Here is a 13,091-nt window from a genome sequence, read left to right as displayed (position 1 = left end):
AGACATTTACGAAGTCTTAAGGTTCCGTGCAAATTCCGCTCCACTTGTGTTCATAAAAATAATAAATATGTACCATATCGTACTATTCATGGCCTTATCTACATATCCTGCAAACCACTGTAGTGCATGGCAGAGGATACGTCCAACAGCACCAGTTGTTAGTGTTTCTTCCCTTTACATTCACGTATGGCGTCTGCATGGGACCCTTAGTAGTTGGGTCTGATTGAAGAGATTGAGAAGATCCAAAGAAGAGTGGCAAGATTCGTGACTGGTACATTTAGCCATCGCGAACGTTGCAAATCTCATTGAAAGTTTGAGGTAGGACACACTCGCAGACAGACGACGCGCTAAACGGAAGGGGCTGCTCACTAAATTACGAAATCCGATCTTCGCCGAGGATGTAGAGCATATATTATTACCAACAACTTTAAAATCGCGCAATGATCACCATTCGAAGATAAGGGAAATTAGAGCTCATACTGAGGCTTTCAGACAGGCGTTTTTCTCTCGCGCGATCCGCGAGTGGAATGGTTCAAATGGCTCTGAGCACTATGGGACTCAACATCTTAGGTCATAAGTCCCCTAGAACTTAGAACTACCTAAACCTCACTAACCTAAGGACATCACACACATCCATGCCCGAGGCAGGATTCGAACCTGCGACCGTAGCAGTCCCGCGGTTCCGGACTGCAGCGCCAGAACCGCACGGCCACCGCGGCCGGCTCCGCGAGTGGATCAGAGGGGGGAGGGGAATATGACTTTGGTGCGAATTGTGACCTCCGTCACACACCGCTTGGTGGCTAGCGGAGTATATATGTAGATGTAGATGTAAAAGTAAAAGGATGTTTAAATGCCCTTACGCGTATTGTAATTAATCTAATCTTATCTGAGCGACATATAGGGAGTTGTTGTATACTCCTAGAGTCATCAGTTACAGCGGGTTCTCTACGTCGATCGTCAAGAATCTGCCAGTGCACTTTGTTCAGCACCTCTGAGACGCAATTTTGTCTCTGAACTCTTCCACTGGCCACAAAAACAACAATATGGGGTTGTGGGTCCGCCTTGATGCAAAAAAACTGTTGTTATTTATTTATTCCCCCAAACTACTTTCAGCGACAAATATCGCCATCATCAGTGGCTTCATTCTAAAACATGTAGAAATAGTATACTTATAAAACACTCTAAAACATTACTACATGTGTGCTATGTTGTTCGAAATATTGTTTCCGTGAATAGTTTGATAATATCTTCTTTACTATACAGCATTATTTTACAGTTGTTGCCGATTCCTGTTTTTTTTTTTTTTGTTTTTGCCGTTTTTCTCATGTCATCTGCAACTGTGTGAGTGGTTTTTAAACAAATACAAAAACGTTTACTAACAGCAACTCATACAGTTGCAGACAACATGAGAAAAACGGCAATAAAAAACCCAGTAAGTATTCCGGAAACAGTGGCAACAATTGTAAAATCATGCAGTGACGTATAGTAAATAAGGTATTATGGAAACATTCACAGAAACAATATCTGGAACAAAATAGCACACATATAATAATGTTTTACAGTGTTTTACAGGTATGCTATTTCTGCATGGTTTAGAATTAAAGAAGCCACTGATGATGGCGATACTGTCGATAAAACTAGTTTTGGGGAAATAAGTAAATAAATAGCAGAAGCGTTTTGCATCAAGGCGGACCCACAATCCCATATTGTTATCTCTGAGACGCTCTCACGTGGGTCCTACAAACATCTGACCATTCGTGCTGAACCTTCTCCGTATACGCTCAATATCTTCAATATACCCTGTCAGTCCTATTTGGTACCGGTCCCACACATTTGAGCAATACTCTACAATGGGTCGCTCTATTTACCCAGTACTTTACCCAAAGCCTACCACCTGCTTTATCGAGAGGTGGCGCAGTGGTTAGCACACTGGACTCGCATTCGGGAGGACGACGGTTCAATCCCGTCTCCGGCCATCCTGATTTAGGTTTTCCGTGATTTCCCTAAATCGTTTCAGGCAAATGCCGGGATGGTTCCTTTGAAAGGGCACGGACGACTTCCTTCCCAATCCTTCCCTAACCCGAGCTTGCGCTCCGTCTTTAATGACCTCGTTGTCGACGGGACGTTAAACACTAACCACCACCACTGCTTTATCGACTACTACCCTACGTGATCATTATATTTCATATCCCACGTAGTATTACACTCAGGCATTTGTATGTGATGATCGATTCCAACTGTATTTTATACAAACTTTTTGATACTGTACAGCCGGCCGAAGTGGCCGTGCCGTTAAAGGCGCTGCAGTCTGGAACCGCAGGACCGCTACGGTCGCAGGTTCGAATCCTGCCTCGGGCATGGATGTTTGTGATGTCCTTAGGTTAGTTAGGTTTAACTAGTTCTAAGTTCTAGGGGACTAATGACCTCAGCAGTTGAGTCCCATAGTGCTCAGAGCCATTTGAACCATTTTTTTGATACTGTACAGTGATACGATACTACATTTTTTAGTTTTATAAATTATAAAACTTTATATTTTCGAACATTTAAAGCAAGTTTGTAATCTCTGCACCACTTAGAAATCTTGTCATGATCTGAGTGAATATTTATACAGCTTTTTTCACTCAGTACTACATTATAGATAACTGCAACATCTGCAAAACTCCTAGGTTACTATTAATATTGTCCGCAAGGTCATTAATATACAACATGAACAGGAAGGGTCCCAACGCTCTTAGCTATGGAACGTCCAAAGTTAATTCTACATCTAATGATGACTCTTCATGCAAGACAACCGGCTGCTGCTCCCTACCAACAATACTCAGTCCAGTTACAACACACGTTTCGCTTGATACACTTACGACAAGAACCGTTGATCTGGTACTGAGTCAATACTTTTCGAAAATCAAGAAATACTGCATCTGCCTAACTTCCTTGATCCAAAGCTTTCATTATGTCGTGTGAGAAAAGTTTGAGTTGGGTATGTCACATGCCACCGTACGTGGTGACGTGGAAAACTAATTTAATAACCATTTTTGGTTAAGATAAGACTTGATTTGCCTGCACCGACTGTAAGTCGCAAAGTTGTTGCAACTGAGTGCGAAACGGAAAAAGTTGCATAGTTTTTCTGATGATAGTTACGTAGAACTTGAATTATGCTCCAAAAAGAATAGTACATTCTACGAGGGTTGGAACTGTGGCAACTATTTATTCACAACCGATACGAAAGAGTTACAGGTTTGCACCTGTTACTGTCCTTCAAAGTAGTCACCAGCGTTATGTAGAACCCGTTGTCAGCGATGTGGAAGGTGTAGTATACCGTTAGCAGAGCCCGTTCTGTTATTGGTGTGAATGGAGCGGTCTAAAGTTATGGTGATTCTCGTGTATGAATGTGATGGTGTTATCCTAACGCATTGCGTTCCTCCATGGCAGACCGTCAATGCACAGTATTTCTGTTCATTTATGGAATATCACCTGCGACCAGCTTTGCGAAAGAAGCGGCGATACTTTCTGCGCAACCCACCCATCATTTTGCACGACAATGCGCGGTCGCATACAGCGCAAGCTGTGGCTGCCCTTCTCTGTCGATGGGACTAGGAAGCACTGTACCATCCACCATACTCCCCGGACTTAAGTCCTCGTGACTTTGATTTGATTTCGAAGATGAAGGAACCACTTCGTGGCATTCGCTTGAGAACTGTTCCAGAGATTCGTCAGCCAGTAGACCGCTCCATTCGCACCATCAACAGAACAGGCTCTGCTAACGGTATACTACGCCTTCCACATCGCTGGCAACGGGTTGTACGCAATGCTGGTGACTACTTTGAAGGACAGTAACAGGTGCAAACATGTAACTCTTTTGTATCGGTTGTGAATAAATAGTTGCCACTATTTAAGTTCCAACCCTCGTTTAACATAGTCCTTTTCTGATTAAAATATAACGCACAGGAATAAGAGTGAGTTTATGTTATTCACTTCTATATACGAAATCAGCGAAATGCAACCACTGATGCGCCTAACACATGACGCATAATAATATGTCATCAGTAAGTTCCGTAGATGCTGATGCGACAGTTTTTTTTTTTCCCCTGGGTGAGCTGGAACGATCGATGGCAATCTTACAGTTAGTCTGTCGGTTGGTAGGCGTGACAAATGCAGCAAAGAATTTTTAATCAACTGACGCAAAAGTTCCTTTCATTTACATTGATCGCAGAACCACGATGAATACCAAGTCTCTAACAATGCAGAGAAGCGCTGGCTACCGTAATAGCCTTTTACGGAAACGGAAAAGAATAGCAAATGGCAGCAGGGCACGAATTGCACGATATTCTATTGTTAAGTCAATGTGGAACGGCATGACACGTAACTGGAACTTTTCATATTATCTCTATAATACTTTTAAACAATTAAGGGTCGAAAGAATGGTAAGTGAATGTATATTAAAATGCGAGTTATATCTACACGAGTCTCCGTATTAGTCACACATCATTAAACATTAAGACGCTGATTTCTTCTTCCGTACCTGGATCGTATTTTAAAGGCATCCTGTCAATGCTTCCGTAGATCCGATTGGCAGCTTCTATTTCCGGATTAGAATGATGAGATTTCGTGTGTTAAAATATGGCAGAATAGTCGTTTTAGTTACGCCATTAGGTTGTTCCACTATTTATAATTTTTATAGTCAGTTTTGTTTGTACGTGGTATTCTAGAATCATTCTGAGCGTGTGTTCTTTATCCACTGAAGTTCGCTATGCAGGTCGGAACAGCAAAAAGAAATTACATATTAAAGCACGACGATATTTTTTGACATTTTTATTAGCTGATGTTAGAATTGGCATGTAGCTTTTTTGTGAAAACATAGGGACAAAATATTAACAAGTATTTCGTATTAATATGTGTGCCAAGAGAAGTAGATGGAATGAGAAACTTGAAGAACCCTTTCACAAGAAACACAAATCACGAGTCTTTTTCAGAGAAATGAAGAGTAGAATTAAAGGCTTCTAGGAAAAAGAACCCTACGTAATAGGACAAGATGGCACAATAAAAATTGGCGAGAAAGAGGTGTGCGAGGAAGTGGCTAGGTACACTAAGTGATCAAAAGAATCTGGACACCTGGCTGAAAATGGCGTACACGTTCGTGGCGCCCTCCATCGGTAATGCTGGAATTCAATATGGTGTTGGCCCACCTTTAGCCTTGATGACACCTTCCACTCTCGCAGGCATACGTTCAAACAGGTGCTGGAAGGTTTCGTGGGTTCAAATGGCTCAAAGCACTATGGGACTTAGCATCTGAGGTCATCAGTCCCCTAGAACTTAGAACTACTTAAACCTAACTAACCTAAGGACATCACACACACCCATGCCCGACGCAGGATTAGAACCTGCGACCGTATAGGTCGCGCGGTTTCAGACTGAAGCGCCTAGAACCGCTCGGCCACATCGGCCGGCGGTTTCGTGGGGAATGGCAGGCCATTCTTCACGGAGTGCTACGCTTAGGAGAGGTATCGATGTCGGTCGGTGAGGCCTGGCACGAAGTCGGCGTTCCAAAACATCCCAAAGGTGTTCCGTAGGATTCAGGTCAGGACTGTGCAGCTCAGTCCATTACAGGGATGCTATTGTCGTGAAACCACTCCGCCACAGGCCGTGCATTATGAACAGGAGCTCGATCGTGTTGAAAGACGCAATTGCCACCACCGAATTGCTCTTCAACCGTGGAAAGCAAGAAGGTGCTTAAAACATCAGAGTAGGCCTGTGCTGTGATAGTGCCACGCGAAACAAGGAGTGCAAGCCCCCCCCCCCCCCCCCCATGGAAAACACTACCAAACCGACACTCCATAACCTCCATCCTGGCAGATAACGTTCACCAGGCATTCGCCATACCAACACCCTGCCATCGGATCGCCACATTGTGTACCGTGATTCGTCAATCCATACAACATTTTTCCCAGTGTTCAATCGTCCAATATTTACGCTCCTTACACCAAGCGAGGCGTCGTTTGGCATTTGCCGGAGTGATGTGTGGCTTATGAGCAGCCGCTCGACCATGAAATCCAAGTTTTCTCAACTCCTACCTATCTGTCATAGTACTTGCAGTGGACCCTGACGCAATTTGGAATTCCTGTGTGATGGTATAGAATAGATAGATGTCTTCCTATTACACATTGCGACCCTCTTCAACTGTCGGCGGTCTCTGTCAGTCAACAGACGAGGTCGACCTGTACGCTTTTGTGCTGTACGTGTCGCTTCACGTTACCACTTCACTAATACATCGGTAACAGTGGACCTGGGGATGTTTAGGAGTGTGGAAATCTCGCGCACAGACGTATGACAAAAGTGACACCCAATCACCTGACAATGTTCGACGTCCGTGAGTTCTGAAGTGTTGGCAGAAGTGCCAATACCGTGTTGCTAAAGGAGGCCGAAATGCACGCGTTTAATTACACGCAGACTGGCGTGAGGTCTGGAACAGTTAACTGTAATTAATATAGCCAATAAGGTACGCTGTTGCTGGAATACTTAACTTTAATCCATAATTGGTGTACATCGCTCTTGACGGTACATTAATATGCTCAATATAAACTGGTAATGGCGCCTTGCTAGGTCGTAGCAAATGACGTAGCTGAAGGCTATGCTAACTATCGTCTCGGCAAATGAGAGCGTATTTGTCAGTGTAGCGTCGCTAGCAAAGTCGGCTGTACAACTGGGCGAGTGCTAGGAAGTCTCTTTAGACCTGCCGTGTGGTGGTGCTCGGTCTGCAATCACTGACAGTGGCGACACGCGGGTCCGGCGTATACCAATGGACCGCGGCCGATTTAAAGGCTACCACCTAGCAAGTGTGGTGTCTGGCGGTGACACCACAAGTTCCGCGGAGCTCCTCATTCTGGTCTCTCACGATGTCTAATGACTTCTGAGGTCGCTGATATGGAGCACCTGGCAGTAGGTGACAGCACAATGCACCTATTACGAAAAACATTTTTTTCGGGGGGGGGGGGGGGGATGTCCGGATACTTTTGATCACGTAGTTTATTTTAGGGGTTTAATGAATGCAGACAGTAAAGTGGACACACTTACGCTCTAGGGACGAAAGTTAGGATAATCTAGACAATGTCCCCACCACGGCAGAAGTAGCAGAGAGGCAATTAAAAACCTCAAAAACAACAAGGCATCAGGCAGTGATGGTATCTGTGCTGAAGAGGTCAAGTGAGGCGGGCCTGAAATAGAAAAAAGTATGGACAATATAATAAGGGATATCTGGAGAAATAAGAAAATACCCATAGACTGGAAAGAAGCCATTATAATACAACTACACAAGAAAGGGGACATGAAAGTACTGGATAATTACAGGGGCATCTCTCTATTAAAAATAGGGTACAAGATTTTGTCGACAAACTTGCTGAACAGAGTTGAAGAACAACTGGGGCCGACAATAGGAGAGTACCCGTGTGGTTATAAGAAAAGGGAGGAACTGTACAGAGCAGATATTTGGAATAAAAAGGATAATAGAACACAGACACAGGAAAGGAAAAAAGACAATAGTGACATTTGTGGACTTCCAAAAGGCCTGCGATTCAGTTGACAGAAGTACTCTGCTTGATGTGTTGGAAGATAGAGGACTGGATGCTACACCACATGCAATAATAAAGGAAACGTTAAGCGACACTATTGCCAGGATCAGGCATCGCAGTACGCTGTCAGACAGCTTCAAAATAAAAACAGGTATCCGGCAAGGGGACGGACTATCACCAAATTTCTTTAACCTGGTTTTGGACGAAGTAGTGAGACAGTGGAGACAACTAAATGGTAATCAAAGATGTGCAAATAGGGTACAAGGTCAAACATAACGCAACAGTGGTCTGCCTGGCACTCGCAGATGACATGGCACTCTTAAATGAGACAGAAGAAGAGGCAAAGACAGCACTAAAAAATCTAGCCGAGACAGTAGAAAAGGTCGGACATGAGGTTGCCTATAAGAAGACCAAGACATTGAACACAGAGTCTGACTGGAAGATGGATGGCCGAGTGGTTGAGAGAGTCAACAGTTTTCTTTATTTGTGGGAGAAGATAACTGGTGACATACAGGCAACAGTAGCGCAGTAGACAGGGCACAGCTTTTGCAGACGCTTCGGTATGCGGTGAAAACAACATATGGCAAGAAAAACTGCCATGGAATGTCAAATTGCGACGTTACACAGCAACTGTAAGAAATGCTGCTCTGTATGCATCAGAAATGATCACACTCGGCTAGAGAGCTTGTATACAGTTGAAGGAGGAGGAACGGAAAATTTTGAGAGGCATATGGGGCACCAAAAAACATGGGGATATCTGGATACACAGAACACGGCAGGAAAATATTGAACCCATATCGAGCGAGATACGGAAGAGGAGGTTACGATTTGTTGGGCACATCATGAGGATGGAGGAGGAGAGGTTGGCTAAGAAGATATGGAATGCAACATGTGATACGGGGAAACAACTGGGTGAAGGAAGCCAGAGATGACTGGAAGGCTGTAGGAATAAAAGAAAGGAATCTGCAGGCAGTAATGGAGGACAGGGAGAAGTATAAAGAGTTGGTGGATGGTCACAGGTGGTCGGACACCAAAATCAGAGTTGTCTTAACAGAAGAAGAAAGAAACAGAAGAAGCGAGAGAATGAAGAGGTATTGGGAAGAACGAAGACGTGCAAAACAAGCCACACGTGATCCTGGAGGGTCCTAACGAAGCAGAAGAAGAAGAAGAATATGTGATTTAATTATAAATCTCGGGCTCATTAAGTTTATCAAATGTATTGAGGGTTGCGTAACGGTGTACGTAGCATCCTTATGAGTGAGGTCAGCGTGATCAGCAGTGTCATCTTTCATATAATAGGCAACCGACCAAAGCAGATCACACGCTATGTGCTGCGGTGGACTCAATATAATATTGATATGCCAGACGGGCGTTCTTTTTCTTTTCATTTCACATTTTCGCCCTTGTCTTTCTTGTTCACTCGCTACTGGACTTTTTAGGCTTTTTGGATCCATTTCGGAGCGAGCTGTCCTCTGACTCAAGTCGTCTATAATTTGGAGCTTATATATGAGTCATATGAAACACCTTCCATTATCTTCTGTTTTTTATTTTGTTTATTTATTGTTCATTTTTATTTGGTTTGATTTCATTATTTTGTGATTTACAACCCACCAGTTTCTAGCTTTATAACACAGAGCTAATTTCTAACGATCATGCGTATGCGCCTACACTGGTAACGAAGACGTAACAGGCAAAACAAATACCGCGCAACAAACATGTACAGATGCGGTCCATCCGTTGTTGCCTCATTGTTGACGCGTTATTAGTCTTCGTTATTACGATTCAAATCTGAAATCATTTTGCCACCCAAGGAGGTTTCACCGACGAGCGAATACACACGAAAGGAATATGGAGTGCCTTTGTCATTTAAGCGTTAATTGTGTGCGAATTCTCCTGCGTCCACGTCATTACAGATAGATATTTTTTCCACGCAACACATTTCACCATCTTCGTTATATAATTTTCCTAAAGTTTATTCGAAGAAATAAGACATTGTGGAGAACCGAGCACACTACATTTATGAACTCACATTTGATGCGAGGCTACAGTCTAATGTTTCAACATCCACGCAATATTACTATTTTTGGATTGAGATTGTGCGACCAAATCCGCCGTTCCCTTCTGTAAGTGATCGTTAGGGTATTCACCTGAAAAGAAGAAGCATGAAAAAGCTAAAAACCCGACGGAGATTTAAGGCATTATCCAGCCCAATACGAAACCAACGATTACCACTAAACCACCTGGCGCACGTATATCAGCGCTCAAGTCAGTTTTAAGTATACTTTGGTTAAAAGGTGACCTGCTGCTGTGCACACTTGCAGAATTATTTTATGGCAACGATGTGGTACTTCAAAATAGTTTTTCGAATTTTTTCCCCACTGCCAACAGAGGTGCATTTGTAATAGGACTTAAAATTTTAAATGATTGTGTTCTGACGGTGAGCCAAAACCACAGTGTCCATATACGTTACGGTGTCACTGCCTGAGCACTATGAAGAGTCAAGGAATGAGTAATTAATGGTGTATTCGCCGATGGACAAATTTAAGTACCGGGGTTGCAGGGCAAAGCAGATAATAGAGCAGACATCATCATGAACGATTCTTGGTGAATGTGATGAACCACGTAAAATTAATATTTTGCTGTCACTTACTGCCGAACCTGCTCTTAATAGACACTGTCTGCTAACTGTTCCTCAACGCAACGCGTCACCGGCTGTTACATAACTGTTCATTGCATCTGTGATGCCAAAGTAACTTATTCTGCAATAGGAATTGTTTCTTTCAGGCTGCCGACAGACAAGTGTCAAAGAGTGGGCTAAGATTACCTTCGTATCACTTTTCCATTTCAAGTACATAACGGGTATTTACATAGTCAATGAGTATGTCATCTTCATTAGATGGATGACAGGAACTAGAAGGACACATCCACTTGGTACAGTGCTGATGAGTTACGGTTATCAGTTATCTGATTAGTGGCACTTCCGAACCGTTAAAATGTGAAGAGAACTGGTGGCAAATCACATGAAGGCTACTGCAAAAAAGTTCTACCTGACATCGGCGTCTATCAATAAACATTTGGGACTGAAACGATCCAACACTCAGTTCATTCGGCAAATGTGAATTATGAAAGATAACAAGCGTTTCAATGGCATTTGGATTCGGCTTATGTATGATTATCAGCAGCAGTTTTTTTTTCGACACCGGAAACACATGGCTGCGAACTTGCCACTGAATGGCGTCATCAATTAAGTATAAACGCTGGTTTATGTACCTTAATTATGCCATTCTTAAAGCGTAAATGATTAGTTCTAACGATGTATTAACACTATTAATAACCTTTATCCACAAAAAAATGCTGACCCTCCTTTGAATTGAAAATGTTCAATGAAATATGCTGCTGCTTTTGTCACGCATTTGTGCAACATTTATCAAAGTTACGTCTATAATTAACAACGCAAAACTGTAGCCTTCACAACGTGATCATGAACGAGTTCTCAGTTGAGAAGTCAGCACTCCATTTCCGGGAAGGAATGCTAGAAGGAAGTGTGCAAGTTACGCTCAGGTAAGTTTTTAAATATGGCCAACGGTTAGAAAAACAGAACCAAGTGTTAAGTATATTGCTGATTATGCGTTACTACATATTATTTACGTATAAATGACGTTATGAATGACGATCAACAGGGCGAACAACATACGTGTTGCTAAAATAAAATTCGACATGGAACCAAGAATGCTTGTAATTTATGCGAGCACTCACAGATGATGCTTCTGCGTCTCTTATCTTTTTTTCATCTGACGGTTATATCTCTGGAAGTTAGATATTGAGAACTTTACATACTTTGCTACTCATCTTTTTGAGTCCCTCGGATTTCACTACTAACAAAAACACCTGACTACCCTCAGAAGTCTTTCGCGGAAGTAAAAATGTCTTGGCGTCTTGGCTTCACTGATCTCCCCCCCGCACCCACGTTTTCTCTGAATTATTCGTTCCGCTACTGCAGCAGGACAACTTTTTCTTCTGCACTAGCACGAAATATTCTCTCGTGCAATGTTGACCTGAAAGTTGACGCACATCCCTTGCGACCAAGTCACACGGAAGAAATTATTTCGTGTTTGTCATATTTGTAAGTACGATGCAGCTACACTTTTCACTGGGTGTTTGTTTCTAGTCTGCGCCTGAAATATTTAAAATGTGAGCCCGGACGCTACGTGCCTGCGTCACAAAAACAAATGCAAGAACGAAACACTTGCTGCTTGTAGTACATTTGTCGTGTGTATGTGTACAAACTAGTTTCTTGCAAACTGAAGATAAAAATAAAAACTGCATGGTTTATGCCGTAGTTAAGCGACTACAACGAGAGGTTTTGACACTTGACGCGTGTGAACACTTTCATCCCTCATCACCGTACTACAGTGAACATAAAGTGCAGCAGAAACGTAGTAATGTAACGTCTACTAGATGTGTATAATAAACATGCACAAACGTATTTGTTGAATTTCAGATGTCGGTGAGTTATTAGCTGAGGCTACACGCATTGTATTTAATTATTCCACATATTCCTCAGGCACAGCAACGACGAACTAACTGCTGCGGTGTAATCCAATGCAGTATTATGTTAAAACAAGTCTAGTTGCACTTTGAATAACGAATTACGGAAGGCTGTGGAGAGTGTTGGCTGGCCTCGTGTTTTGTTGGCGCGTCGGTAGAAGAGAGGAGTGGTGCGTAGCAGAGCAGCGCAGGCTGGGTTGTGTGCAGCAGGGAGAGTGCGCGGACTGACCTGACAGCGAGAAGATGCGACCCGGGATCCTGGCTCTATTGATCACGGCAGCCCTGCGCTCCGCACGCCAGCAAACACAAGACTGCCGCCAGTATCCCGCCGCGCCGCCAGCTCCGGGCAGAACAGGCCTAGGGCGGTGTGGTGGGGGGAGGGGTGCGAGGGAGAGAGGCAGAAGGAGAGAGAGAGAGAGAGAGAGAGAGAGAGAGGAGGGACACCGCAGCGAGAAGGAGCGACGAAGATAGCGCGATCTGCCGCGCGTGAGGCACAGCGTCGACGCGATGGTGGGAGGGGGGCGAGGGGTGGGAGGCGGCAGCAGGGAGGCAGCGCTGCTGCCGCCGCCGCCGTTGCCATGTCGACCTGCCGCCGCTGCTGCTGGCGGCAGATTCCCCTCCGTGTGACACATTGCCCGTGGTTCGGGACGGGATGCTGCCGTCTTGCACCTCTTGCTGTAGCAGCGCGGTCTCCCAACGCAAACTGGCCCCAAGACGGCTCCAACTTCATCCCAGAATCAGCGTCTGGCGCTACTCTGCTGCAGATGGGAAAGAATGTGGTAGCCCGAAGGGAAGAATGCAGACTTCTGCGTCTATCACGAGTCAGCGTGTGCATAGAATGTGGGTAAAACGTGTTTGGAATGGTATGTAGAAGGTCGTGAGCTACAGTCCGATCCACCAACGATAGCAGTAAGCACAGGTCAACGGATTGTGGGTCCACCTTTTAGCAAAACACTTTTGTTGTTTATCTATTCCGCCAAA

The 13,091-nt window shown here is 44.0% G+C and overlaps 1 protein-coding gene across 1 annotated transcript in view; it reads right to left on the bottom strand.

Annotated features, from left to right (window-relative positions):
- Nucleotides 1–12,742, bottom strand: part of LOC124795584 — a 571,616-nt gene extending 558,874 nt beyond the window's left edge. The window contains exon 1 of the mRNA XM_047259656.1: nucleotides 12,340–12,742. Coding sequence (XP_047115612.1) covers nucleotides 12,340–12,742 — 403 coding nt within the window. The remainder of the gene's footprint in view (nucleotides 1–12,339) is intronic.
- Nucleotides 12,743–13,091: the final 349 nt, after the last annotated feature.

Source organism: Schistocerca piceifrons, chromosome 4, assembly GCF_021461385.2.
Source record: "Schistocerca piceifrons isolate TAMUIC-IGC-003096 chromosome 4, iqSchPice1.1, whole genome shotgun sequence".
In the NCBI taxonomy this organism is placed as follows: Eukaryota; Metazoa; Arthropoda; class Insecta; order Orthoptera; family Acrididae; genus Schistocerca; species Schistocerca piceifrons.
The sequence above is the reverse complement of the archived record's forward strand: the minus strand, read 5'-3'. Positions and strand labels throughout refer to the sequence as shown.